Source organism: Zootoca vivipara, chromosome 3 (assembly GCF_965207765.1).
Source record: "Zootoca vivipara chromosome 3, rZooViv2.hap1.1, whole genome shotgun sequence".
In the NCBI taxonomy this organism is placed as follows: Eukaryota; Metazoa; Chordata; class Lepidosauria; order Squamata; family Lacertidae; genus Zootoca; species Zootoca vivipara.
This window is the reverse complement of record NC_142586.1, coordinates 73,579,210-73,604,346: the sequence shown is the minus strand read 5'-3', so window position 1 is coordinate 73,604,346 and position 25,137 is coordinate 73,579,210. Positions and strand designations below refer to the sequence as shown.

General features: G+C 43.0%; 1 protein-coding gene across 1 annotated transcript; it reads right to left on the bottom strand.

Moving 5' to 3' along the window:
• Positions 1–5,640: 5,640 nt before the first annotated feature.
• KCNK1 (potassium two pore domain channel subfamily K member 1) lies at positions 5,641–24,555 on the bottom strand. The gene is made up of 3 exons (XM_035108429.3): positions 23,596–24,555; positions 9,207–9,602; positions 5,641–7,748 (listed from the first exon to the last, which is right to left on the bottom strand). The coding sequence occupies exons 1-3, from the start codon at positions 23,948–23,950 to the stop codon at positions 7,489–7,491; spliced, it is 1,011 nt and encodes a 336-aa protein (XP_034964320.1). The 5' UTR covers positions 23,951–24,555; the 3' UTR covers positions 5,641–7,488.
• Positions 24,556–25,137: the final 582 nt, after the last annotated feature.

The window sequence follows — 25,137 nt, the reverse complement described above, 5'->3', positions numbered from 1 at the left end:
GTATTGTAGATGATAAAAAATTAAAATTACATTTTTTCTTACCTGCGCTGATGATAGTCATTGTTTGGATGGGGGGGGCTTTTTATCCATTTCCACGGTCACACAATCAATCAATCAATCAATCAGTAGCTGACCTGGGTTCCATGGAGTCACAAAAACAAATTAACCGAAAAAGCCTCAAAAACAAAAACGCAAAATAAATAGCAAAAACAAAAGCACCAAAATGTTCGAAATCCAAGGCACAGCTTCTGATTGGTTCCACATCGAATGTTCGACAGCCACATCGAATGTTCAAAAACTCGAACACTTCCAGGTTTTCAGCATTTGGGAACCAAGGTGTTTGAGTACCAAGGTGTTTGAGAACCAAGGTACCACTTGCATAAGAAACAAGCAAGCGAAGGAAGGAAGGAAGGAAGGAAGGAAAGAAGGAAGGAAGGAAGGAAGGAAGGAAGGAAGGAAGGAAGGAAGGAAGGAAGGAAGGAAGGAAGGTATTGGTATTAAGTACAAATTCCACAGCATATTTTGGAACTGGGTGTATCTGATTATTCCAGCTCAACTTTCTTACCCTCCTAGACTGTTTCCCCAAAATTTTATAAATGGTGCCCCGGACCTTTACTTGGAGTTGAGTATCTGATATATTGTCCTGGTGTGGACCAAAGACAAGGTGTCTCCTCTAGGCTCTGAGCAGACCCACCTCACCATTTCCCATGTTCTCTCTCCCCATCAAGTTGGGCACAAAGAACTCTTGCTAAAGGGCAGGGGGTTGGATATACCCATATTGTTAATATGGACCTGTTACATTGTTAATGGACCTGTTACATATTGGGGGACTCATAGGGCTATAGCCAACCACCTTCTATGCAGTCAGTGACATTAATGGACCTGTTAGTCATGTTCATTAATTTCAATGGATCACTCTTAGCAGAACTAATGTTGGATGTAACCCGTAGTATTTTCCCATTCTGACATCATTCTCCTAAGCAGCACCTTTGAGTTCACTGGTTCTTTCATCTTGGCTTTCTAAAGTGTGCCATAGATAGTGTTTCTGCCACCAGCATGTTTACTCTCTGATGTGAAGCAAACATCTTGTTCCTGCCTCAGGCACACACTAGGTCTAGGGAGGATAGAGCAGATAAAAGGTGCCTTATCGCTGCCATCAGAAGTTACTGCCTTTTGGTATCAGCACGAAGAATTTTGAAAATGTTAATACAAATATATTCTGCTAAGCAGATCTGTCACCCAAAGAACTTACGACTTGCCACCACAAACTTCCTTTCCCTTCTCACTTCAGCAGAATAGTCTTGCAGCCATGGCTCAGATAGCTTGCAACTCTTAAATGAAATGTCAGCAAGTCTTCGCCAAGACATTCATTATCATCCTGACTTACAATCTCATCCCAGGAAGCCTTCACATCGTGCCACTCAACTGGATTGACTGTCAGCTTTCCCCTATGTTTTCATCCATATTTGCCGCCTTCATTATCGAATCTGTCACTTCACCAACATCCATACAGTGCAAGGTAGTTTAATTTTGTCACGCATGCAATGGCTCTAGTGCACCTGTCTGGTAAGCTGAAAAATGATATTATACAACAATGTGGCATTTCTCTGCGGACACAAACACTGGTAAATCAGTGTTTTGCTGTGCCTACATGAGCTTTCTATGCTATGTACAGTGCAGTAGCCATATGAAGTCAGTGATGAAACCCAAGCAGCTGGGTAACCAAAGGGAGAACGGAAACTATGCATAGCTGTATGTGTGTTAAGGGAAATGCAAGTTGTGTGGTTAATGTGCAAAACAAGCAGCCATGAGTCACATTCACCCAGCCTTCTTGGGGTGCAGACTGTACATTTCTGAACAAAAGATAGAAAAAAGGCATGTTTCTTGGAGACTCTGCATACTGACCAGAGAATATGCACATTGCCTTGAGAATGCACAAACTGCAGTCAAGATCTGCACAATCCATCTGTTGGGGATTATGCACAATGACTGGAAAATGGATAAAATTCCCCAAAGTCTATTGGGGATTGTACATAATGGCTGCAGAAAGTACAAAATTCAGTTGATATAGGCACATTTCCAAGGTCTGTTGGAGATTTTATATATATATATATATATATATATATATATATATATATATATATATATATGAATGAGAGAGAGAGAAAATGTGCACAATTCCCTTTTCATTTATGGTTTATATGCACATTCTCCTAGAGGCCTGCTGAACATGTCCAAGGCTGGTTGTTACACACATTAACTGCTCACCTTACATATCACCTTAACATATACATTACATACCTGTAGTATAGGAACAGAGGAAGCTGCATTACACTAAGCCCTTTCAAACCATGTCCATCAGAGCTTATAAAAACTAGCTATAGTGATAATCAAGGTACTCAAAAGAATGGAGGTGATCCAATTACAGATACTGTGACCCATTTTAATTTGGCTTTAGCCCTGCCTTAAACTGCCTTGGTCAACCATGTTGATTGCCTTTCTTCAGAGAGGGATGGGGGAAACAATCAGTAATCACTAGGGGCATTGGGCTTAGCTGTAAGTCAGAAGTTTCCTTTATATTTTCTGTTCTTTGAGAGAGAGAAAATAAGTTTTGTGCAGTTTATTGGCTGGTGTGTTCACAAATTCTTCCAAGTCATCAGGACGTATGTTATGTTCTGCAAGCAAATAGATTCCAAATTTTCGTTTGTATATGACTGAAAACCATAATAACCTATTAACAATAATATTAAAAATGGGATGCATTGAAATTGGGATGCATTATGTATACTCTCAGAAGCTGTTCAGTGTCATGTTGCTTCAGAATGTATCCTCATCAACTCAATTTGTAACCTCCCTCTGCCCCAAGGGATTCTGTGGGTTTATTCTGGCGCTGTCTCAACAATTTTTTATTTTGTAAAAGACTTTTACATTTTGGATGCCTAGGCCCTAGGCACTGATTGGACCAAAAAAATTATTCCATGCACAAACACCCATGTACAATATATAAATCAAATTAAGAATAACTCTCAGAATAACTGTTGAGAAGTATAAAGGATACAAAATTCTAAAACATGGATAATAAAGCAAAATGAAGCCATTGCAGATGAAAGCTTAGGAATACATGACTTCAAAAAGAATCCAAGGTAAATGTAATGCAGATAAAGTCTAGGACAATAGATTGCAAATGAAAGCAAAGATATGGCATTTCTTTTTGGTTGTCAAAGTGACTGGAAAGAAGACTATGTCAAATTAGAATATTTCCATTGGGAAATAACCACTCATTAAAGTAGGTGGTTAAAAACACTGGGCTCTGCAAGCAAATTTGCTCCTATTATAAACTGATGAATAAAATATTTTACAGAAATTTCAAAAAAAATGCCCTAAATAATTCATTTTATTTCACTACCAGTGAACAAATCACACCTAGCTTATAATGTTCCAAACAAATACATGATCTTCTCATTGCATGGATTATTTCATCCTAGGGTCAGACACTTAAGTTGGAGAATAGCCTTTACCAAAGGTGTCATGGGCTTTGAAGAAACTCGATCTCAGGACGCAAGGGAGAAACGTGCTAAGAGGAAGGCACGCTTGGCAAATCCACACCGTTATCAACTCCCGCCTGGAAACCAATGTCCCCACTGTGGAAGGATGTGCGGATCCAGAATTGGCCTCCACAGTCACTTACGGACCCATTGTTAAAACCGTGTTTATGGAAGACAATCTTACTCGGCTACGAGTGATCGCCAAAGAAGAAGAAGAAGATTAACCACATCCCTACTTGCATCTCACATGTGACCATCTGGTCTCCAGAGCTTCAGCATTTTGACAGAGCATTTGACTTAAGAGTTTAGAAATCTTCTCATATGAATGTTCCTAGAAAAAGGGGGTTAATAAGTCAAAGTACTATTACTACTACTACTACTACTACTACTGTTAACACTGTTAATTTACTAATCCAGTAAGGTTCAGATGCACTTAAGCCATTGCCATTACACTCCCTGGGCAGGACAAAAAACATTTTGTGATCTCTATATAATATTGACCATTTCAAGAAAAACAAGGTTACAAAGAATATGGCATCTATTTCTGAAATGATGGCTTCACTGTCTACAGCAGATAAGGTTAAACATTAAAATAAGCTCCCTAACTTTTAAAGTAGCTTTGCCAAGTAACAAATTGTTTTGGAATACCAGGACACCCCCCCCCCCTTCTTTGGAAGTTCAAAAGGACGCATGAGACAGCCATCAGACAAACATGCAATATTCTTTAAGGACAGATTGGATATTGTGAAGGTGATGAAGCTGGGTAAAGATCTAACTTGCAGTTCTCTGTCATATGCCTGAACTGACAGAGCTCAATTTTGTCCACCTGCCTTTGCCCTCCATTTCAATTTACACTTGTCAGCTTGGCTTCTGATTAGTTTCAGCAACACACAATACAATTCCCATTTATACGGGCAATTTTTCCACAGAGTAATCTCCTCTCTTTCCTTTAATCTTGAGACTAGCATCAACATGTTATTACACTTTTGGCTTCAAAGGTGGATTTTTTACACTGGCAGGAGCTAGAACTTATTACCATAAGCTGCAATGATGCTTGAAAATAAGAATTTCAGCATTACACTCCCTAACTCTGTCCTGATGAAACAAACTCCATGTTATTTCACTGCCTTGAAGTTATTACTAGCATCTCAAACATTGGTTTTTGCCAGAACTTAGACAAGATAAACTAATGAGGGTTTGGACTGAACAATCTAAACTGGAGGTGCCAATACCACTGCTCTGGTAAAGAGGGCCCAGCAGAGACTTTATTTCCTCAGACTTTTAAAAAAGAACAAGCTGAGTGAGAGACAGTTTTTATCCAAGAGCTACCGTATAACCATCCTAAATGCTGTAACTAAATAATATGATATTGGGGAGTTGCGATGTGTGCGTATGTATGTGTATATGTGGCTGTAATTGTGTTTTTGTTTTCATGGGACGGCATTCAATTTCGTTGTACTATGTACAATGACAATAAAGTTCTATCTATCTATCTATCTATCTATCATCTATCTATCTATCTATCTATCTATCTCTATCTAAGTAACTTGCACCATAAGTCCTAAGCCATGGCCAGGAGCAGGGAGGCAGAGCAGACACACTTAAAGTACCACTGGCTTGCGCTGGTCAGGGTGGATGGTAGGGGCTTTGTGCCATTCTCCCCCCCCCGGCATCAGCTGGACTGGGTTCCTTTTCCAGATGTGAAGGAGTTTAGCAGCCAGCACATCCATGGCTAACTCTGCTCCACCTCCATAATCCGACATTTTGGGGCTCTACATTGCCTACTGCTTAGCATCATGGGGTACAGCTGCCAATAGTACCGTACTAAGCATATTAGAAGTGTGCATTGACTTGTGATCTTTGGATAGCTATTTTTTCTTAAATATTTTTTTCTTTTTTCCAAAATCCAGTGAGGATGTATTGTGAACAGAAACCTTGTCCTGCACGATCAAATAAGGTGGTCAACACTGCCAGTTCTGGTGATCTATTTGGGTGAGGGATTATTGAGCACAGCAGTGAGTGTGCAGTCGTCCGAAGACTTTAGATACGTCTGGTCAATTATGAAAAGAAGCAGTTAAGACATCACACGAAAAGACAACTGGAGCCACACTTTTATTTATTCAACTTTGAAATGCCGATTAGCTAATATATAACATGGTATGGTATTCAGCTTGTCCATTATTAAGTTCTGTGCTTTAGTATTAATAATCATTGCTAATGAGCATACTCTTGAAAAAAAGAAAGTCTGAAATTAATGCAACTTGTCCCTGTTTCCCAGAATCGACTGTCATTAGAATTTCACTGAACATCAGTATTCCATGATACAGTATAGTATGAAGGCCACAGCAGACAAGCTACTTACCAGCAGCCTCAGCGAGATGGGTGGGCTGGGCCTATTAAAAAAAATAAGAATTTTAAAATTGCAGCCCTACAGACTTACCCTTCCACATTCATTTGGTCAGGAGTTAAGTCATTTTTTTTTCAGCGCCACAGTTCTGAGTTTTACTTCTCTATAGAGAGAAATCTGTGGATGAAGATACTTTTTAAAATTTCAAAGCCAAGTCAGTTAAATTCTGGTGATCTACAACATATGTACAGTTTATAAATATATGCATTTATGTACACAAACAAAGGTTAAAACATTATAAACAGAACCAACTTAGGCTGTACAAAAATAGCCGCTTGGATGAGAACATGCAAATACACTATGCTTCAAATCAAATTTAAAAAGCATCTCTGAGTTGTGTTTTCTCAAATATAAACTTCAGCTCACATAGATTTTAAAGCAGATTTATCAAGAGAGTCAACTTTCCTAGTAAAGGTATAAAATCTATTAATAAACACTAGGTATTAACTAAACTCATATACAGTGCTTTTAGGTGATCAAGTTTCAAGTATTTTTCTTTTCTCACAGAAGTCTAGATACGCCAGTGCTCGGCTTGACTACTACTTTGAACAGATAGGACCATATCTCTGAAACCACTTGACAATAAATGGTTTGAGACTCACAGCCTATGGGGTAAAATGGTGTCTGAGAGTGCTAAGGAAGATTGCTTTCCCCTAAGCTGTGCCTACAAGTGCTGTATTTGCTGGTGCTCATGGGTCCCTGATCCTATATATCCACTGAAATCAGTTGCAAAAACACCCCTTTAGCTATTTTATTCTATTTTTAAGGCCAGGAAGAAAGCACCCAGTTTGATTTCTGACAGGAAGCAGGATATAGAATTCTTGCTCAGTAATGATGACTGTAGTACACTTGAGAGTGAAATCAGATACATTCGAAGTGTGATTGGCATACAACAAATAATGAGTTCAAACCACTTCCCACCACACTTTATCTGTCTGCCTTTATCCTTTCTGAGCCAGGCTTCAAAGGTAAGCAGCTGAGCTTTAAAATAGCTGCAGAACTGATACAATGCACTTGCTCTGGATCTTTCCACTTTGGGGGTGTATGTGTGTTTAAGTACAAAGATAGCGCAGTGTGCACGAACCCGGTCATTTGGGAATCTCATTGAAGGAGACATGGCAAGAGACTATTCCTGTTTTCTGGGCTACAACAACAAACCCTTCCAACTCAATGCTTCGGTCCCCCATTCATGTTTCAAAACCAGAAGTTGCAAATAGCACCAGAAAACTCCTATTTCGTCAATGAGCCACAACATGATTTTCATGGTGGCGGGAGGGGACTTAGGGGAGCAGGCTGGGGAAATGAGAACTGAATTGTTGATCAAATCTAGAGTCCCCAATGCATGCTCTGTGTATGCACCATTAATCCAGGGGTTCCCAAAGAGAGCTTTATTTGGCTCATACACTTTAAAAATATTCCCAGCAATGAGTACTTGATAAAATAGCATAGCCTTCTGCCTCTATGGTTTCATTAATGGTACTAGTTCTAACTGAAGGGATGTAAGTGCACGGTTGATATTGAAACGGAAGCCCTTGGTTAATTGTTTATGCAGCCGTCACAGTTAACTGCAGACTGTGGGGTCACAAAAGGTTCATTTATTTTCTGATCTTCCTTCAAAGAAGCCGCCTGGTCTGAAATTGAAGAGAAGGAGAGCTGGTCGTGTTCTACTATGTGCACTCGGTCCTCTTCCTTGTCCTTCTTCACATAGAACATTTTCCTAAACTTTTTGAGCTCATGAAGTTCACAGAAAGTCTCTAAAACCACCAGCATTGCAATGAGGCCCAGCAGCAGGTAACCTAGGAAGAAATTGAAACAGAGTTTAAAATGTGAACTGGTAATATGTTTGCTACAATGTTCCAAGTCAGAGAAGTCCCCAAAATGGAAGGGGCTCTATCTCTCCAATTAGAACTATATTTCCACACAGGCTTTCGAGTATAAGAAGTATCAATGCAATTTACAAATAAAACTGTAAAACAAACAAAGTATAAAATACAGTTAACAAAACAGCAGTATAAAAAAAATTGTCACCCACAATTAAAACCGCAGCTTATAAAATATGAACCAGAAACGTTATTCAGTTATGAGCAGACTGGAATCTTTAGGTCTTTAAAACTCTTTTGAAAACAATGTGTGGCATTCCTGTAAATAGTTGCACATGCGCAAAGATTACTACCAATGCAACAGGACTTTCCTCCCTCGGTGCACCCCATGCCACTCCCAAATCTGCTCAGATTTAGGGGGAGTGCAGGGGGGAAGGAGAATGTTTCATTGCACATGGAAAAATATTTCTGCTTGTGGAACCAGCAACTTAGCACTATGTTGAATACAGCCCAGTAAGTCATTCTGCACCAGCTGAAGCTTCCAAAAACTCTTTATCCACAGTGTCATATGAATGTTACCAGGTAGTTTGTGCTTGAGTCACAAGCTATTACTAATTCCACATAGAGAGGTGCATTTTTAAATATCTGTATGGTAGACACTTTGTAGCCCACTACATAGCTACCAAGTCTCCCGTTTTTCGCGGGAAACCCCCAGATTTTAATCCGTTTCCCGCTGTTATCACGAATAGAAAAAAATCCCAGAAATCCCCCGGATTTCCTACCTGCCAGGGAGGCTCCATTTCGGGTGCCACTCTGCCCATGCCTGGGCACCGGAAATCGGGCAGAGCAGCAATGGAAGTTGCTTCTACGCATGTCCAGACATGCGTAGAAGCAACTTCCATTGCTGCTCTGCCCATGTCTGGGCACGAGAAATCGGGCAGCGCCGGCACCAGAAGTTGCTTCTACGCATGTCCAGACATGCGTAGAAGCAACTTCCGGTGCCGCGCCACTGCTGATCCCGCATTTTTCAGTGGGAGACTTGGCAGCTATGGCCGACTATGTCCTTACATACACATTGATTTTTGTTTATAATGTAGTATATTTGCATCTTTGCATATTTGCATACAACATTGATTTTTGTTTATAATGTAGTATATTTGCATCTTATTCTTTCTCCAAATCATTCAGAATGGTGTTTTGGATGAGAGTTCCATAGCAACTAGGAATTGGGAGCACCTCTGAAACATGTGATTCCACACCTTAAAAAAGCAAACATACTTAACAGGGTTTTGATGCACATTTCAAAAAACCAATCTGGATTTTCCATTTACTTCTGCTATATGAATGGCTGGACTCAATGGGACTGCTTTGCAAAAGTCACAAAAGAAACACAGCTCTAAAAACTATTACTTGTACCAGTAATTTGCTACTCACATGTAATTCCTATTTTATACAGCTCTCTGAATTTTTGGTTGTAACCTTCTCCTGGAACATAGTCACCAAGGCCAATGGTGCTCAGCGAAATGAAGCAAAAGTAAAAAGATTCCAAGAAGTTCCAGTCATCTTCAAGGACAGAAAATATTGCTGCTGGGATGAAGAAAAAGCACGAGACAGTAACGAAGCCCAGAATCACCGCATGGATGATGGCAACTATCTGCTTAGAGAAACCCCAGCGGACATGGAAATACAGCACAGGCCGCCTTGTTACATAGACTATAATGCGCTGCACCACTGCTGTCAGGAAAAGCAGTGTAAAGGGGATTCCAATGACCGAATAGATGATGCAGAAGGCTTTCCCTCCATCTGACAAAGGCACGGTGTGTCCATAACCTGTTAACATAAAAAGAAAGACAGGAGTAAGATTTGGGGGGAAAAACAGTCTGACCTGTGAATTGCTCGTTTTTCAGGAGTGGACTGATCAGAGTGGAAGGAAGAGAATGATTTGCACCTGGATCTCCTGACTGAGTGTGCTTGTGGGTGTTTCTTCTTTTCATTCATTCACTAACCCCACCTCCCACTCAGTATAAATTAGCAATAAGAATGTCGACGACTTTTTGCCTAATTCCAAGGTGGAATCTAGACACATTAAAAATGCTGTGAAAATGCTTTTTAAAAAATGTTTTCAAAAATATATTGAATTTTCCATAAGCTCACCATGTACTGTCACATTTGTATAATGTACTTAATATGCACTTAAAACATTATATTTGCAGCAGTATAGCTGAGTCCGTAGACATACTGCTGCCTGAGGTGAGGGGCGAGATTTCACTTAGAGGCACTAACCAGACAGACAGCAGGCTACAGGGCATAGCTGTTAAGTTCTCCCTTTTTTAAAGGGAAATTCCCTTATGCTGAATAGGCTTCCTCATGAGAAAAGGGAAAACTTGACAGCTATGCTACAGGGCTGAAGGGCAGGTGTCATGAAACCCAGATTTGCACCCTGCACCTGTCACCTCAGGCAAATACCTCACTTTGCCCAATGACAGAGCTGCCAAACACAATTTCCTCTTCCTTTCTCTTTCATTATTCACCCTACCCCCCCTTTCCTGACACTATTTTTCTGCAGGTCAGGCGTGAAGCTGTATAAAAAGCAACTTCTTATACACCAGCATCAGATTATTCCTGTGTGTTTTGGGTCTCAGGTTGAGATTTTAACCCAATATATATTTGCCAAGGCAGAAATAATTGGAGTATTAGCTTGCAAGACCTCTTAAGACATATACTGTACAGAAACACACAAAAAGCCCCAACACAATTTCTTGACTATGGGAAGGATGCAAGTTCCCACACTATGTTCTGAGTGCTAAGGCCAAAACATTTGCTATCCTTATAGACTCAGCAGGCTAGTACTGTAGATTGCAATTCGTGTTCCTTTTAAGTGCCTTGCAATTTCCATGTGAGTTGTAAGAAGTTATTACAATGCTTGGTGATATCTGGCTTTGAAGTTCAACACGAATCAAAGCTATCATTCTCTTTGTAAACAATGAAATTTCAAGGATTATTCTCCTTTGAAGTTGAATTAATTTGCAAAGAAAGAAAGAAAAACGTTTCACCTGTATTGTTATAGGTCCCTCAGGTATCACAAGCCCTGGAGAGCACAGGCAAGATCATGCTTGCTCTCACCTGGGTGGCAAGACTCTGACCCAGGAGCAAGTTACTTCAGGCGTTAGTCTGTTCTTCTGTTTTGTTACATTAGATCAATCTAACAAAATCCCCTCTCAAATGTGACTCATTTCAACACGCATTTGAAGATTGCCTTTCAGCCCAGTTTCTAGCTCACCAATAAGCATGCTAAACCTAATTTATGGCATTATTCCTTGGAGAGCCCATTAAATCAACGTTCAGGATAACTTTATATAGGCCTGCTTTTTGTTGGCATTTAGATAATCCATTAGCCAGATAATTTAACACCCCCTAGGACTGATGAGTTTCTTTTCAGCCTCTTTGATTGTTTGGGCTCATTTTGCAAAGATTACAAATAGAAGGTTTTTTTTTAAAGCAACACTGTAATAATTCGTGAAGCCTAGAGAGGACTTAAGTTACTTGTTGTCCCTCACTCTAGGCCTGTTTCTCAGCAGATAAAATATTCCATGGATGAAATAAATTGTCAAAATGCCATCCATCCATATTGACACAACTGCTGTTTTGATGAACAGTTTGCTATGTAACAGTAAGAACTCCTCTAAACTGGATGCACATGAGATTGTATGAGTGTAATTTGTGAATAACACAAGACGAAACCTGTTGCATCAGATCATGGATCCTCCTAGTTCATCTGTTTTGAATACTGGCCTGACAGATACTCCAGGGAAAATTACATACAGGGCTTTAAGGTAGCAGTTCTCTCCCATTCTGTGACCCTGGCATATCATATTCAGAGCAGAGATGGACTGATCAATCTGTTTCTGATTTGTGTTATTTCTGCATCTGTTAATTCAGTGATTGAACTCCACTGAAGTTGTCATCTGTGCATGCTTAACTGCACCTTCCATTATCCAACAGCTGATTTGAGGGAAAGTGCATAAAACAGGGGTATTTATCAAGAACCTACAGGATACAGATGGATTGTGACCAATATTGTGTATACACAACTTTGATCGCCAGCTGTGGGAGCACACTGGAACTGGAGTAAATGACAATGTGTGCACCTGGGAAGTGTATGGAGTTTGCAGGATTGCTATCCCATTTCTGTCTCTCTTTGTGCTTCTATTGCTTCATCCCTCTGTGCATATTGCAGATTGTCTGCCCCCAGTTCTAACTCCTCCATAGAAAGATGGATTAGAAGGTACCAAGATTATGAGCAACATGAAATTATTCAGGATGGTGAAACCAAAACTTTCAAACAACAAAAACTGCACCAGGATTAGTTAATATAACAATGGCAAACATACCTCTCCCCACCCCCCCTTGTCAGCGTCAACTTGACCACCTACCAAATCTAGTGGAAAGTAATGCATTTCTACTTAATAAAACCTAATAGCTAGGATGGAAGAAACCCAGAAAGTTAAACTTTGGGAAGTTTCTTTGAGTATTCTAACTAGAAAACTATCAATTTACTCAGCTGTCTGGTTTACCCACTTGCTAGGCAATGAACAATCAAGAGCAGTTATTAGGGTGAGGCTCCAGCTAGCAATCTCTGGATATGTCAGGCACAGCTAAATTGATAAACAGCTGCAAACTATCACCATATCTACAAAGAGTGGTATCCAATGGCATCTGTCCACCGATGGCGAGAATCCACCAGAGGGAGGCATTCTGGGGCATACATGCACTCTGGTGCAGATTTAAAGGGATGGGGGTGGTTTGCGGGGGGAGGAGTAATTGCTAGAGGTTGCCTCTTTCCCTTCTTATGCTAACAAATATATTCCAGCAGCAGATGGACACTGCTGGATACCATCCAAGGAGCATAAATGTGCTCTGGCGAGGGCTGGATTGGTAGTGCTTCCAGTTTTCAGATGAACTGCTTATTTCAACTTGCAGTGTGCTTACCCGAAGGGCTCTGGGTGTGCAGCAATATTTTATCCTCAAAATATTACATGGAATCTTAATAAAAGTTACTAAACTGTATTCCAAAACAGGATTTAAAAAGAAAGCTGCAAATGATTGTGGACTATGTTCTTGCGCTATGACTATTACATCTTAGTTGTGCCTCCTACAAAAAAGTGAATGTGTTAATATTAAGCTATTAATTAGCAGCATTTATCTTGTCTGCAGAGCAGAACATAAAAAGGAATATGGTAAGTCAAGTGTCTCTCTGAGGCAGAAAGATGCGTTTAACGCTGTGCTTTTTCATTTTCTGTAGCAGCATTTACAAATGGGCATCAATTTTTAATACTCATCCTAATTAATCCAAGCTCTTGAAAAACACTGTTTATTCCTAGTGCACTGTGGCGACTGGCAGGTGTGGAGATAGCTACTGCTGAGTAAAGCACCTGTGCAGGATGGTGACTCAGCCTGAGAACAAATGTCATTCGCAATTAATCCAGAACAGGCTTCTAAACACTGGTGGACTGCATCTGTCACTATAATGCCAGCAGTATGATTTGGTCAACAGCAATTCATTGCCATCTACTAATCTCTCTCTCTCTCTCTCTCTCTCTCTCTCTCTCTCTCTCTCTCTCTCTCACACACACACACACACAATCCACCAAGTAAGGAATAGGTTATGTATCTTGGGAAATTTATTTCTTCCTGTTAGATAAGCAGCCAAAATCCTGGAACACAGGAATATAGGAAACTGCTTTATATCAGATTAGACCATTAGTTCATCTAGCTCAGGCATCCCCAAACTTCGGCCCTCCAGATGTTTTGGACTACAATTCCCATCTTCCCTGACCACTGGTCCTGTTAGCTAAGGATCATGGGAGTTGTAGGCCAAAATATCTGGAGGGCCGCAGTTTGGGGGTGCCTGATCTAGCTCAATAATATGACCATCAGCACAACACCCTGCCTGGAGATACCAGGAATTGAACTTGGGAACCTTTTGCATGCAAAGCATGTGTTTGGCCACTGAGCTATGCCTCTTCCCTATGATCTGCAGAAAACAAGCCTCATAAAAGTAAGGAGCAGGAAGAGGAACACAATTTTCTATTCTTCCTTTAATAAACCAGGAATACTTTGACTTGGTGTCACAGAGAGGAAACATGCAAAACAAAAGCTGCTGCATTGACCAATATTGGCAAGCAACTTCCAACCAGGAATGGCAAATGAAAGAAGATAAAGGTCAGAATCCTGCTCCATCTTTATACTCCTTTTGGACCAGGCCTTGGTAGGTTTCTCTGCTTGGGACAACTAGGTCTCATGTACTAAGGCTGCAGATATATGCAGGGGTTGGGTTTTCAATAAATAATGGGTAGGAATGGATGCCCAGGAGCAGGATGAAAGGTGGATACAAATGTGGGTACCTAACACATGAAGATTTAAGAAGTAGTGAATTGGCACCCTACAGTTCATGGGAGATAAACTCAGTGAAGTATCCATGCTGAAAAAATTCCAAATGTTAAGAATGCACCATAGCAGAGAAAGGAAGATGCAGAAACTCTAGCACTTAGGTTTCAGAATAGACAGACTGGCTCAGCATTTTGCAGATGTCAAGTAGTACATCTTTTCAAAGATACTGCTTCATTTGATAAGTATTGACTCCAAAACTTGGTTGCAAAAATCCTTGTGCAACGACTGCAGTTTTTGGAATCTGACACCTAGCCAGCTAGGAAGTAGCAAAATCTATCTGCATTAATAGGAGGTTATACTACCACCAAAGGATCATGGAATGTTGCTCCATGCTTAAAATACAGTGGTACCTCGGTTTAAGTACACAATTGGTTCTGGAAGCCTGTACTTAACCAGAAGCATACTTAACCTGAAGCGAATTTCCCATTGAAAGTAATGGAAAGTGGATTAATCCATTCTAGACTGCTCCACGGAGTACTCACCCTGAAGCGTACTTAACCCGAGGTATGACTAATTGGTTCTGGAAGTCCGTACTTAACCTGAAGCATACTTAACCTGAAATGAACTTCCCCACTGAAAGTAATGGAAAGTGGATTAATCCGTTCCAGACGGGTCCGCGGAGTACTTATACTGAAAGTACTCAAACCGAAGCGTACTTAAACCGAGGTATGACTGTAATTCTACTATTAGACATTACCTCATCTTTTGTCCTCTTGGGGTGTTTCCAGATGAGGCGTATACAGTGGTGCCTCGCTAGACGAATTTAATTCGTTCCGTCCCCTGGAGCCGAAGCCCGGCGGTGTGAAAGCAAAAAGCCCCCGCACCACTGCACTTTGGCTCTGGGGAACGGAGCCGAAGTGCGGCAGTGCGGGGGCTGCTTTCCCCCAGCCGCCTGGCACACAGCTGCTTGCCTTCGCAGCCCCCGCACCACCGCACTTCGGCTCTGAACCCCGGAGCCGAAGTGCGGTGGTGTGGGGGTGTTTTGCCACCTGCCTTCCCCAAACCAAGGGGAAGGCAGGCGGCAAAAAGCCCTGGCAATTTTTTGCTGCACGCTGGACTTTGCAGTCAGAGGTTTGTTTTTCTATGGCCGCCGCTTCGCAAGACGAAGCAGCGGCCATAGAAAACCTTGTCGTCTTGCGAGGCAACCTCCGATCGCAAAAACCATTTGTCTAGCGAAAAATCCATCTTACAGGGCATTTGTTAAGCGAGGCACCACTGTACTCTGTAATTATTACTCTTTGTTCACTCACCTTTACACATGGCACCACCACCAGCAATTTTTTGCCCTTCTATGTTTTCCTCATGTCCCCCCACCATTTCTTAAGATCATGGGAAATTCATTCACTTCTTTTTATGGAAACATAGTGGAATTTCTTTGATGTAGGGTTGAGAAATAGTATAAATGAGGGATAAGAAGTGAGCTAATGATTACATGGTTGACGATATTCTACTGTTCCTGTTTGCATTGTCACTTTGCAATGATCCTTCCTCCTTTATTTTTCAGTAAGGAATGGAGAAATTTGAGGTGCTTCTGAGGGAAAGAGCAGCTAGGAATCCCACGCCACCAACTCTCCCTTATTCCTCAGAATGCACCTTTGAATGAAAAGCTGACATACCTTTTTATGTACAGAAATATTACAATATGCACATTAATCAGAACTTACTGCTGGGCAAGGGTTGTAGAAACAGAACAGAAAAATGCTCTAAACTGCACCCAAGATGTAATGCAGGCAGTGTTTCTGTGTATGTGTGCATATGTTTGAGTTAACTATCAGAGGTCATGATATCAGGTCATGATACTTGCTAATTTGAATATTTTAACCAATGTTTAGTCATAGTTTTAATTTCAAGAAAAAGAGTCAGTATTGCATGTGACGTTGGCTTCCTAGCTGAAGTTTTAGCTACTTTGCTAACAGTCTGGACCTCTAAAGGTCTTAGAGGGGGCCTGGTTTCATTTGAACTGGGAATCATGGTTTACATTAACTGTAGTCAATTTAAATAAGCCAGCTTCTGGATAGATAGCCAAGCGCTGGGAGAAATACTTAATAGGAAGAAAAGAAAACACACACCTACCACTCATGGCCACCTTGCAATGAAAAACTTTATGCATACTAAAATTTCCAAAGAAATTTGAAAGCTCCTTGGAAATGAAGGAGAAAAACAGAAGCATCTTTCACCACTTGTCTTATTATGCAACCCTGTGCACGTCTACTGAATCCCAAGTGTGTTGTTTATTTATTTAAACAATTTATATACCACTTAACAACAATTGTCTCCAGGTATAGTGGTGCCTCGCAAGGCGAATTTAATTCGTCCTGTGAGTCGCTTCGTATAGCGAAAAATTCGTTTTGCGAAGCGGCTCCCATAGGAACGCATTGAAGTGCAGTTTCCCATAGGGTGCCTCGCAAGACGAATAAAAAAATTGTCTTGCGAGGCACCCTATGGGACGAAAAAAATTCGTCTTGCGAAGCACGCCATAGGGAACGTCGTCTTGCGAGTCTCCCTTGAAATCACAAAACGCATTCGTCTTGCGAAAAATTCGTCTTGTGAGGCATTCGTCTAGCGAGGTACCACTATAATATACTGAAAATACAATATAGAAAAAGGTAAACATTGGTTAAAATGATAGAACTAGATTTTAACTAAAATGCCTGCTGAAAGAAAAAAAGTATTCAGTAGATGCCGGAAGAATAACAGGGAAGGGTCCTGTCTGACTTCTACTGGAAGGAAGTTCTCTAAAATGAAGCTCACAATACTGAGCCTACAGCTCATGATGGATATGAACCGTGCACTGAAGCCATGGGGTATCACTGACAGTGACTCCTTCGAAGCTCTCAGTGACCCAACAGGAATATAAGGGATTAAGCCAGGCATCCCCAAACTTCGGCCCTCCAGATGTTTTGTACTACAATTCCCATCTTCCCCGACCACTGGTCCTGTTAGCAAGGGATCATGGGAGTTGTAGGCCAAAACATCTGGAGGGCCGCAGCTTGGGGATGCCTGGATTAAGCAGTCCTTAAGGTATTCTGGACCAAAATTGTTAAAGGCATAGTAAATACATACAAGAATATAGAGCATTGTAGCCTAGGGCCAATTGAACCCAGTGGGGCTTACTTCTAAGTAGACATGCATAGAATTATACTGTAAAATACAGTGGTGCCTATAATTAACATTTTTCAGAAATAAACAAAGTGCTTACATGTGAAATAGTTTGCTGTTAATTCTCTATTAATAGGCATCATCTATAAATGCATCTGCAATGAATATTTCATGTTGTTGTATAAAAATGCAAGCAGTGAAGAGAAGAAGCCCACAGACCTAGGGCTGTGAAAGTCTGGGTTATAGAAACTTTGTTAGTCATAACAAAAATGGAAGCTTTCATTGTTTTCAACCAGGAGAAGTTGTTAAGTTAAATGTTTTTACAAGAGACATATTCATTATTGTCTATTGGCAAACACAGCACAACCTGTATGATGATGCCACATACTTTTTTATTTGTATTAAGCAGCATGATTTATCAGTCTTACAGAATATATTAGTAAAGCTACCTAAGAAGTGTCCCCAAGAAACCGTGTAGGGAAGCTTATGAGAACTGATTTCTTTATGACACAAATTCCTGCCATTGGTACATTTAGGCAGGTGAACTAGAATAGGAACTTTGGCGAACTTATCTGCAAGACTGCATTAGTCAACCTCAAGGGAGAAGATTATTGCAAAGGGTTGGATTATATGTCCCTTGTGGTCCCTTCCAAATGTACAATTCTATGTGTCTATGGCGTGTTTCAGCTTCTTCTCTTTCAAGGAGATAGAAAGGAACAAAACCCACAGATTTTAATACAGCAGGTTTCCACTTCCATGTTTTAAAACATATCACTGCTTTTATTCAGATATGGTGCAATGGAAATGTGAAATGCTTTCTAAGAAGTTGTCCCTTCATCGTCACAGACGCTTGCCAAATACCACTCTGAAAGTCAACAGTTTCACTTGGGGCACTGTGATATGTGAGTCAGTTTTTTAAAAGCACCTCATGTTTATGAAAAGAAACCTTGTTAAAAAGTTTCAATGACTCACTTTCCTGCACATTTAATTAGCACTCGAATTCCACCCATACCTAAGCTGTGTTCCCCCCCCCCGTCTTTCCTTTAAAGTAGAAAGTATCCTGTATAAGCACTACACAGGGATGTTTTCGTTCCTTACTGTCAAACCTCAAAGAGCCTCAAACATGTGCCCTCCAGTGTCATATAGCACAACAGAGGAAGGCTTCAGGAGGGCAGACAAAAAAATGTCTCTTTTCCTTTCTCCATTCCTGAAACTCCCTCCCCTCTAGAGGTCTTAAAAACAAGGTTCTTGTTTAAGATTGGTTGGAATCTTGAAAATGAGCACTCCTCTTCTTAGGGGTTGTTGGACATATACTGCCACATGTTATTACAGGTTCTACTTGTTCCATATGGTTGGGACCACATTTCCTGTTTTTCACAACATGTCAAGATATACACCTGTCATTGTACCTTAATCCCTTAATGGCATTCCTGCATTGCATTATGATGTGGTGCTTGAACAACAACAAACTACAAACAAACAACAATTGAAGCTGCCTAAATTGTGAAGTGGTAACAAGCTTTGATGTTCACTCAGAAAGAAATGGTAAAGTTTAAAAAGTTTCAAGCAATGAATAGTGCCATTTGATGACAGCTACGTTGTGTGCAACCAAAAAGCCATCTTCTGAAACTGCAACTGCTTAAGCTTTACATACAGCAGGTGCAACTGATTCTTAAACTTGACCCATGCCATTCATTTTGCTCAGGTTACAGGATGTGATATGAGTCATGATGGGCAGAGCTGCAGTGACCTTATGTCACATTAAGCAGTTTTACCTCAGTGACTTCAACAGACCTGATAAGTGATTAACAAAGAATATTTGATCTCTGGAAAGAATCTGTATTCAGAACTTTAACAAAACCTAATTAGGCTGCTTAGGACACAGGAGAAAACCATAACAACATATATTTAGAGCACTGAAAACAGTTCACAGTAAAGTAGCTACAGAGACAACAAGCTACCCAGATTGAGAGTGCATTGTGAATTAGTTATGGGTGTGCTTTTATCTCTCGACCGCACATGATGAGCAATCGGTTTTTCCATTGTAAGAGGAAATATAATACCCACTTCTCCCCACCAGGTCACCTTATTCAGAAAGCAAGAGACACACAGTAGCAGGCTTGCATTCTCTCAGCTATCTCAAAAGCACTGTGATCTTTGAGGAGACTTGCAAAAACTTGTGTCCTCAATCTGCAGAAACAAAGCTTCTGAATTTTCCAGTTCTACCAGTTAATAAGACTGAAAACATATAAACTAAGCATACTAGACCCCCTTCTCTGATGCTGGGAAACTTTAACTTTTACCTTTACCTTAGGGACCCAGGTGGCGCTGTGGTTAAACCACTGAGCCTAGGGCTTGCTGATCAGAAGGTCGGCGGTTCGAATCCCTGTGACAGGGTGAGCTCCCGTTGCTCGGTCCCAGCTCCTGCCAACCTAGCAGTTCGAAAGCACATCAAAATGCAAGTAGATAAATAGGAACCGCTACAGCGGGAAGGTAAACGGCGTTTCCATGTGCTGCTCTGGTTTGCCAGAAGCGGCTTTGTCATGCTGGCCACATGACCTGGAAGCTATACACCGGCTCCCTCGGCCAATAATGCGAGATGAGCGCGCAACCCCAGAGTCGGTCACGACTGGACCTAATGGTCAGGGGTACCTTTACCTTTACCTTTAGGCTTCTCTTAGGCAGAAGGTAATGAATGGCAAACTTGATACCAAGACCATAATCTGATTTCAGAGAACCTTGAGGTTTAAATGGAAATTAGGAACCAAAGGTAAGGGGGGGAAGGTCCATCCTCATTTTGAAAACTCAGGTTTATGAACTAAAAAGAGAACTGTTGGTCTGTGCTTTTTAAGTCATTCAAGTGGGACCTCAGAAACAGGCACACCAACTCTAGAGGGCTAACATATCTACAGCCCCCTCAATCTTTGTTGGAAAGGCACTGGGTCCCCTCAATGTTGAGAGGCCTGGCACACATCACACTCACACACGACATCACACACTTTGCAGATTCAGCAGCCGGTTCCTCCAGAGCACTCAGCCTCCTCTAGACAATGCATGACATCACACACACACACAACGTGCACTGGGCCCCCTCAATCTTGGGGGCAACCTGGCCCCTCTGCTCAGAAAACTGATCCAGAGCCTATTGACTGCCCTGAAATAAGAGAAAATCATTTTATTGTGCATGTATAACCACAGTTCTCAACTTTTTGAAAACTGCGCCCTTATTGCTACTTTTCTGCAAAGATTATAATAATAATAATAATAATAATAATAATAATAATAATAATAATAATTTATTTATTTATTTATACCCTGCCCATCTGGTTGGGTTTCCCCAGCCACTCCAACAGAAAAATGAAATAAAATAATATATTAAACATTAACTATTAAACATAAAAAACTAAACAGGGCTGCCTTCAGATGACTTCTAAAAATCTGGTAGCTGTTCCACAGGGCGGGCGCCACCACCGAGAAGGCCCTCTGCCTGGTTCCCTGCAACTTGGCTTCTCGCAACAAGGGAACCGCCAGAAGGCCCTCGGTACTGGACCTCAGTGTCCGGGCAGAATGATGGGGGTGGAGACGCTCCTTCAGGTATACTGGACCGAGGCCATTTAGGGCTTTAAAGGTCAGCACCAACACTTTGAACTGTGCTCAGAAACGTATTGGGAGCCAATGTAGATCTTTCAAGACCAGTGTTATGTGGTCTCGGCAGCCGCTCCCAGTCACCACTCTAGCTGCCACATTCTGGATTAGTTGTAGTTTCCGGGTCACCTTCAAAGGTAGCCCCATGCAGAGTGCATTGCAGTAGTCCAAGCGGGAGATAACCAGAGCATGCACCACTCTGGCGAGACAGTCTGCAGGCAGGTAGGGTCTCAGCCTGTGTACCAGATGGAGCTGATAGACAGCTGCCCCGGACACAGAATTGACCTGCGCCTCCATGGACAGCTGTGAGTCCAGAATGACTCCCAGGCTGTGCACCTGGTCCTTCAGGAGCAGTTACCCCATGCAGGACCAGGGACTCCTCCACACCTGCCCGCCTCCTGTCCCCCACAAACAGTACTTCTGTCTTGTCAGGATTCAACCTCAATCTGTTAGCCGCCATCCATCCTCCAACCGCCTCCAGGCACTCACACAGGACCTTCACTGCCCTCACTGGTTCTGATTTGAAAGAGAGGTAGAGCTGGGTATCATTCGCATACTGATGAACACCCAGCCCAAACCCCCTGATGATCTCTCCCAGCGGCTGCATGTAGATGTTAAAAAGCATGGGGGAGAGGACAGACCCCTGAGGCACCCCACAAGTGAGAGCCCAGGGGTCCGAACATGCCATGCCATGGTTTTACATATGAGGGTAAAGCATCCATCAAGTTGTCCTGACAGAATGGAACCTGTTCTACAACTCTTTCTAGCATGTCTTCGCAATTATTCCTAAATTCAGTTCAACATACAACTTTCACCCAACCATTGTTAAAATAAATACTTTAAAGTTGCAATTTGATGCACACTTATCCGTGAGTAAACCACAATGAACACAGCAGGACTTGATTAAATGTGCACAGGATAGCACTGAATTCTTTCCTAATACTGTTTAACACCCCCCTAAACTGTTTATGTCAGTGGGAATAAGTTTCATTAAATCAGATTATGCCATACATCTTTTATAGCATTTCAAGGTTGCAACTGGTAGCTCTAGTTTATATTTGTTTATATTACATCACAGAAGCAGATAGAGAAGGTCTAGTAACATGGTTGCCAAGTTTCATCAAGGGGGGTCCTATGTTCAAAGTCCAGCTCCACCTGTGTAACAGACCCTTGAGAACACACACATGCTACAAGATACAAGACTCAAATATTCACCCATCAATTAGCCCTTGCTTTTCCTAACTTCCTAACTTCTGAAAGCTGTGTTGACATGACACTGCAACATGCTTTTCTTTTTCTGACTGAACATGCAGCTCAAAGGCTTGCTTCAAAAACGTTAAACACTGGTTAATTAGAAACCTATAACCTACGTCTTGGCCCTGTTCTCCATGGGAACCAAAGCAGTTCCATAAAGTTACTTTCACAAATAATGCTCATTTTTTTTCTGGAATGCATCATTTGTTAATGTGGCCCAGAAAGCTGAAGAGATTACTGTATAAAGTTTCAAACTGATGTACATTCTCACCAATGCATTTTTGTTAATTCTTGAATTACAGATGCAGGAAGTGTACCATCTTCACACCATCTGAGAACTTACTGCAAGCATGTCTGCTTTGAAGTAAGCTCTCGGTGGTCACTTTCTGGTGTGTTTAGGACTGCAGCCAAAAAGCACCTTTGAGTGTTTTCAATGTACATTTTAGAAAACATAAGCATCACATCCATATTACTGCTGAGCTTTTTTCTTTTAAGGTCATGAAAACAGCATGTCAGGGTTGGGTAAAACAACCATTTTAAAATTGAACAACCAGTCCAGCCACGGTTGGTTCTACTCACCTATTTAAGTAAATATCAAATATAAACACATAAAAGAATGCACCCTAGGACTCTGCCCTGTGCGCTCTCTCTCTCTCTCTCTCTCTCTGTGTGTGTGTGTATGAATGAGAGAGAGGTTCTGCAGCCATAGGCATGACCAATAGCCACATAAAGTGCCAGGGAGTGGACGCTTGAACTTTTATACCACGGGAGGGGCAGAGTGGACAGCCTGTGGTTCCTTGGTGATGTTGGATGAGCACTTTTCAGTTTCTATTATTATTCTTATAGCTTCGACGACTTCGCCCAGGCTTGGTCCAGAGATCTGCTTCAGGAGCTCTCGGGAGCCTTGGCGCAGACCAAGCCCCGCTCTCTTCTGCAGCGCCCTGGACCCGGCGGGAGTCCCGCACGCAGAACGCGAAGGCAATGCGGCGGGATGGAAAGGGCGGCAAGCGGGGCTTCCAAGAGCCCCTGGAGGAGGACGCGCGCAGAGGGAGAGGAGGGGGGAGGTGTGTGGAGAGAAGGGGCTGCTCGTCGAGCGAGCGGCGCCTGGAAATCGGCCTCGGCCTTGGGGGGAAGTCATTGGCCCTTCAGGGTGGCCTCTCGGAGGGCGAGGGAGAGGCACTCGCTCCTCGGTTCCGGGGCTTCATTGACTCCCTGTGAGGCCCCCCGACTGGAGCTGTGAGGGAGAAAGAGGAGCGGAGTCGGGGGTGGGGGCGAGACAGGAACGGACTGGGGGGGGGGAACGGCGGGGAAGGGAGACGCGCGGCGAGGCCTGGTCCCGCCGTGCCCGCGTGGCGCCCGGCGCCCTCCTCCTTACCGGTGGTGGAGAGAACGGTGCTGGCGAAGAAGAGGGCCGAGGTGAAGTCCCAGTTCCAGTTGCCGGAAGCGTTGCTCAGCACCGACACGCCGTAGTTGCTGGCCTCCAGGACTCGCGCCAGGAAGCTCTCGAGCTGCTGCTCGGAGAGGCACTCGTGCTCCTCCACGAAGCGCCGCTTCAGCTTGCGCAGCTCCTGGCGCAGCAGGTCCTCGTAGGGCAGCTCCACCGACGAGAAGACCACGGCGCCGAAGACCAGGTAGAGCGCGTAGCCCAGCACCAGCAAGCCGAAGCACCAGGCCGAGCGGTGCCTCTCCACCAGCCGCACGCACGAGCTGCCGGCCAGCGACTGCAGCATCTTCCCCCGCCAGCGCCTCGCGCTCGCACCCGGCGCCAGCCCGCCGCCGCCGCCGCCGCCTGCCCTCAGCGCTCGCGAGGCTCCGGTCCCTGGGGGAGGGAAGGAAGGCGCGGGAACCTCGGCGCCCTTTTGACGCGCGCGGAGGAGAGGAAGCGGGACGCGGGCGGCGCTCGGTCGGGTTTCAGCCCGAGGCGGGCGACGGGGTGGGGTGGGGAATGAGCACCGGCTCGGCCCCGACGCGCGTCCCCTGCCTGGAGGCTCAAGCTCCGCCACTCATTCAAACGAGCCCTTCTCCGGGCGTCCGGCAGCGGGGTTTCGCTTCGTTCTTTTCCTGTTTCCTCCTTTCGGTGACTTTCCGTATCAAAAGCCCAGATGATGTGGCGCTCACGTGGTTTCCCGGCTCAGGTAACCGGGAACGGGTCGCGCGTCAGCTGCTGAACTGGTTCCAGCTGGGCAGCTCACTAAAGTGAGCGGGGAGGAGAAAAAAAAAGGAAGCACGCATACCTATAGATTCTTTCTCTCTCCCAAAATAAAGGACACATCTGGATATCTGGAATGGCCCACACTCTCACGCACCTACCCGTATTCAATCTCTTTCTCTTTCTGCACGCAAAGGGCACATCAGGAATGAGCATGGGGAGGGGGGAGAGATGGAAAAGTTCGTTTTCATTGTAATTCCACCGTAAGTGTTCATTTGTTCTGCCATTTCATCCCGTGGTTTTGCTGTTCTGAATGTGGACATCACCGCTGGTCTCTGCTCAGTGCCATTCCTTTTCAGGACTGGGACTGGCAGTAGCTTCTCCATCTCTTTGCAGCATGAAGACAGGACTGGCAGTGGTGGCGACACAGTCCCTCATAGAACTGTTGAGTTGGAAAGGGGCCATGAGGGTCATCTAGTCCAAGCTCCTGCAAGGTCATGGAGAAGACCTCTCTGGAACCAGAAGCTTGTGGCAGCTACCACAAGGTGCTTGAGAAGGAGCTAGTCGGCTTCAGGAATGCTTAGAAGTTGGTTATTCAGACCCATTTTAATCTGGCACCAGGCCTGCATTTGGCCTTGAAACAGTTTCTTTGGTCACCCTGCTTTATTATATCTGCATTGAGATAAAGGCAAGGGGAGTGCAATTGACGCTTGATGCCATCTGGCTCCATGGGTTGGAAGTTGGAAGCATTTGTTTTGCAGTTGTCCT

Coding starts and splice junctions, on each gene's coding strand:
- KCNK1 (XM_035108429.3), bottom strand. CDS start 23,950: ATGCTGCAGTCGCTGGCCGGCAGCTCGTGCGTGCGGCTGGTGGAGAGG. Junction 9,603..23,595: donor CACCGTTCTCTCCACCACCG/GTAAGGAGGAGG, acceptor TTATGTTAACAG/GTTATGGACACACCGTGCCT. Junction 7,749..9,206: donor GTATAAAATAGGAATTACAT/GTGAGTAGCAAA, acceptor ATTTCTTCCTAG/GTTACCTGCTGCTGGGCCTC.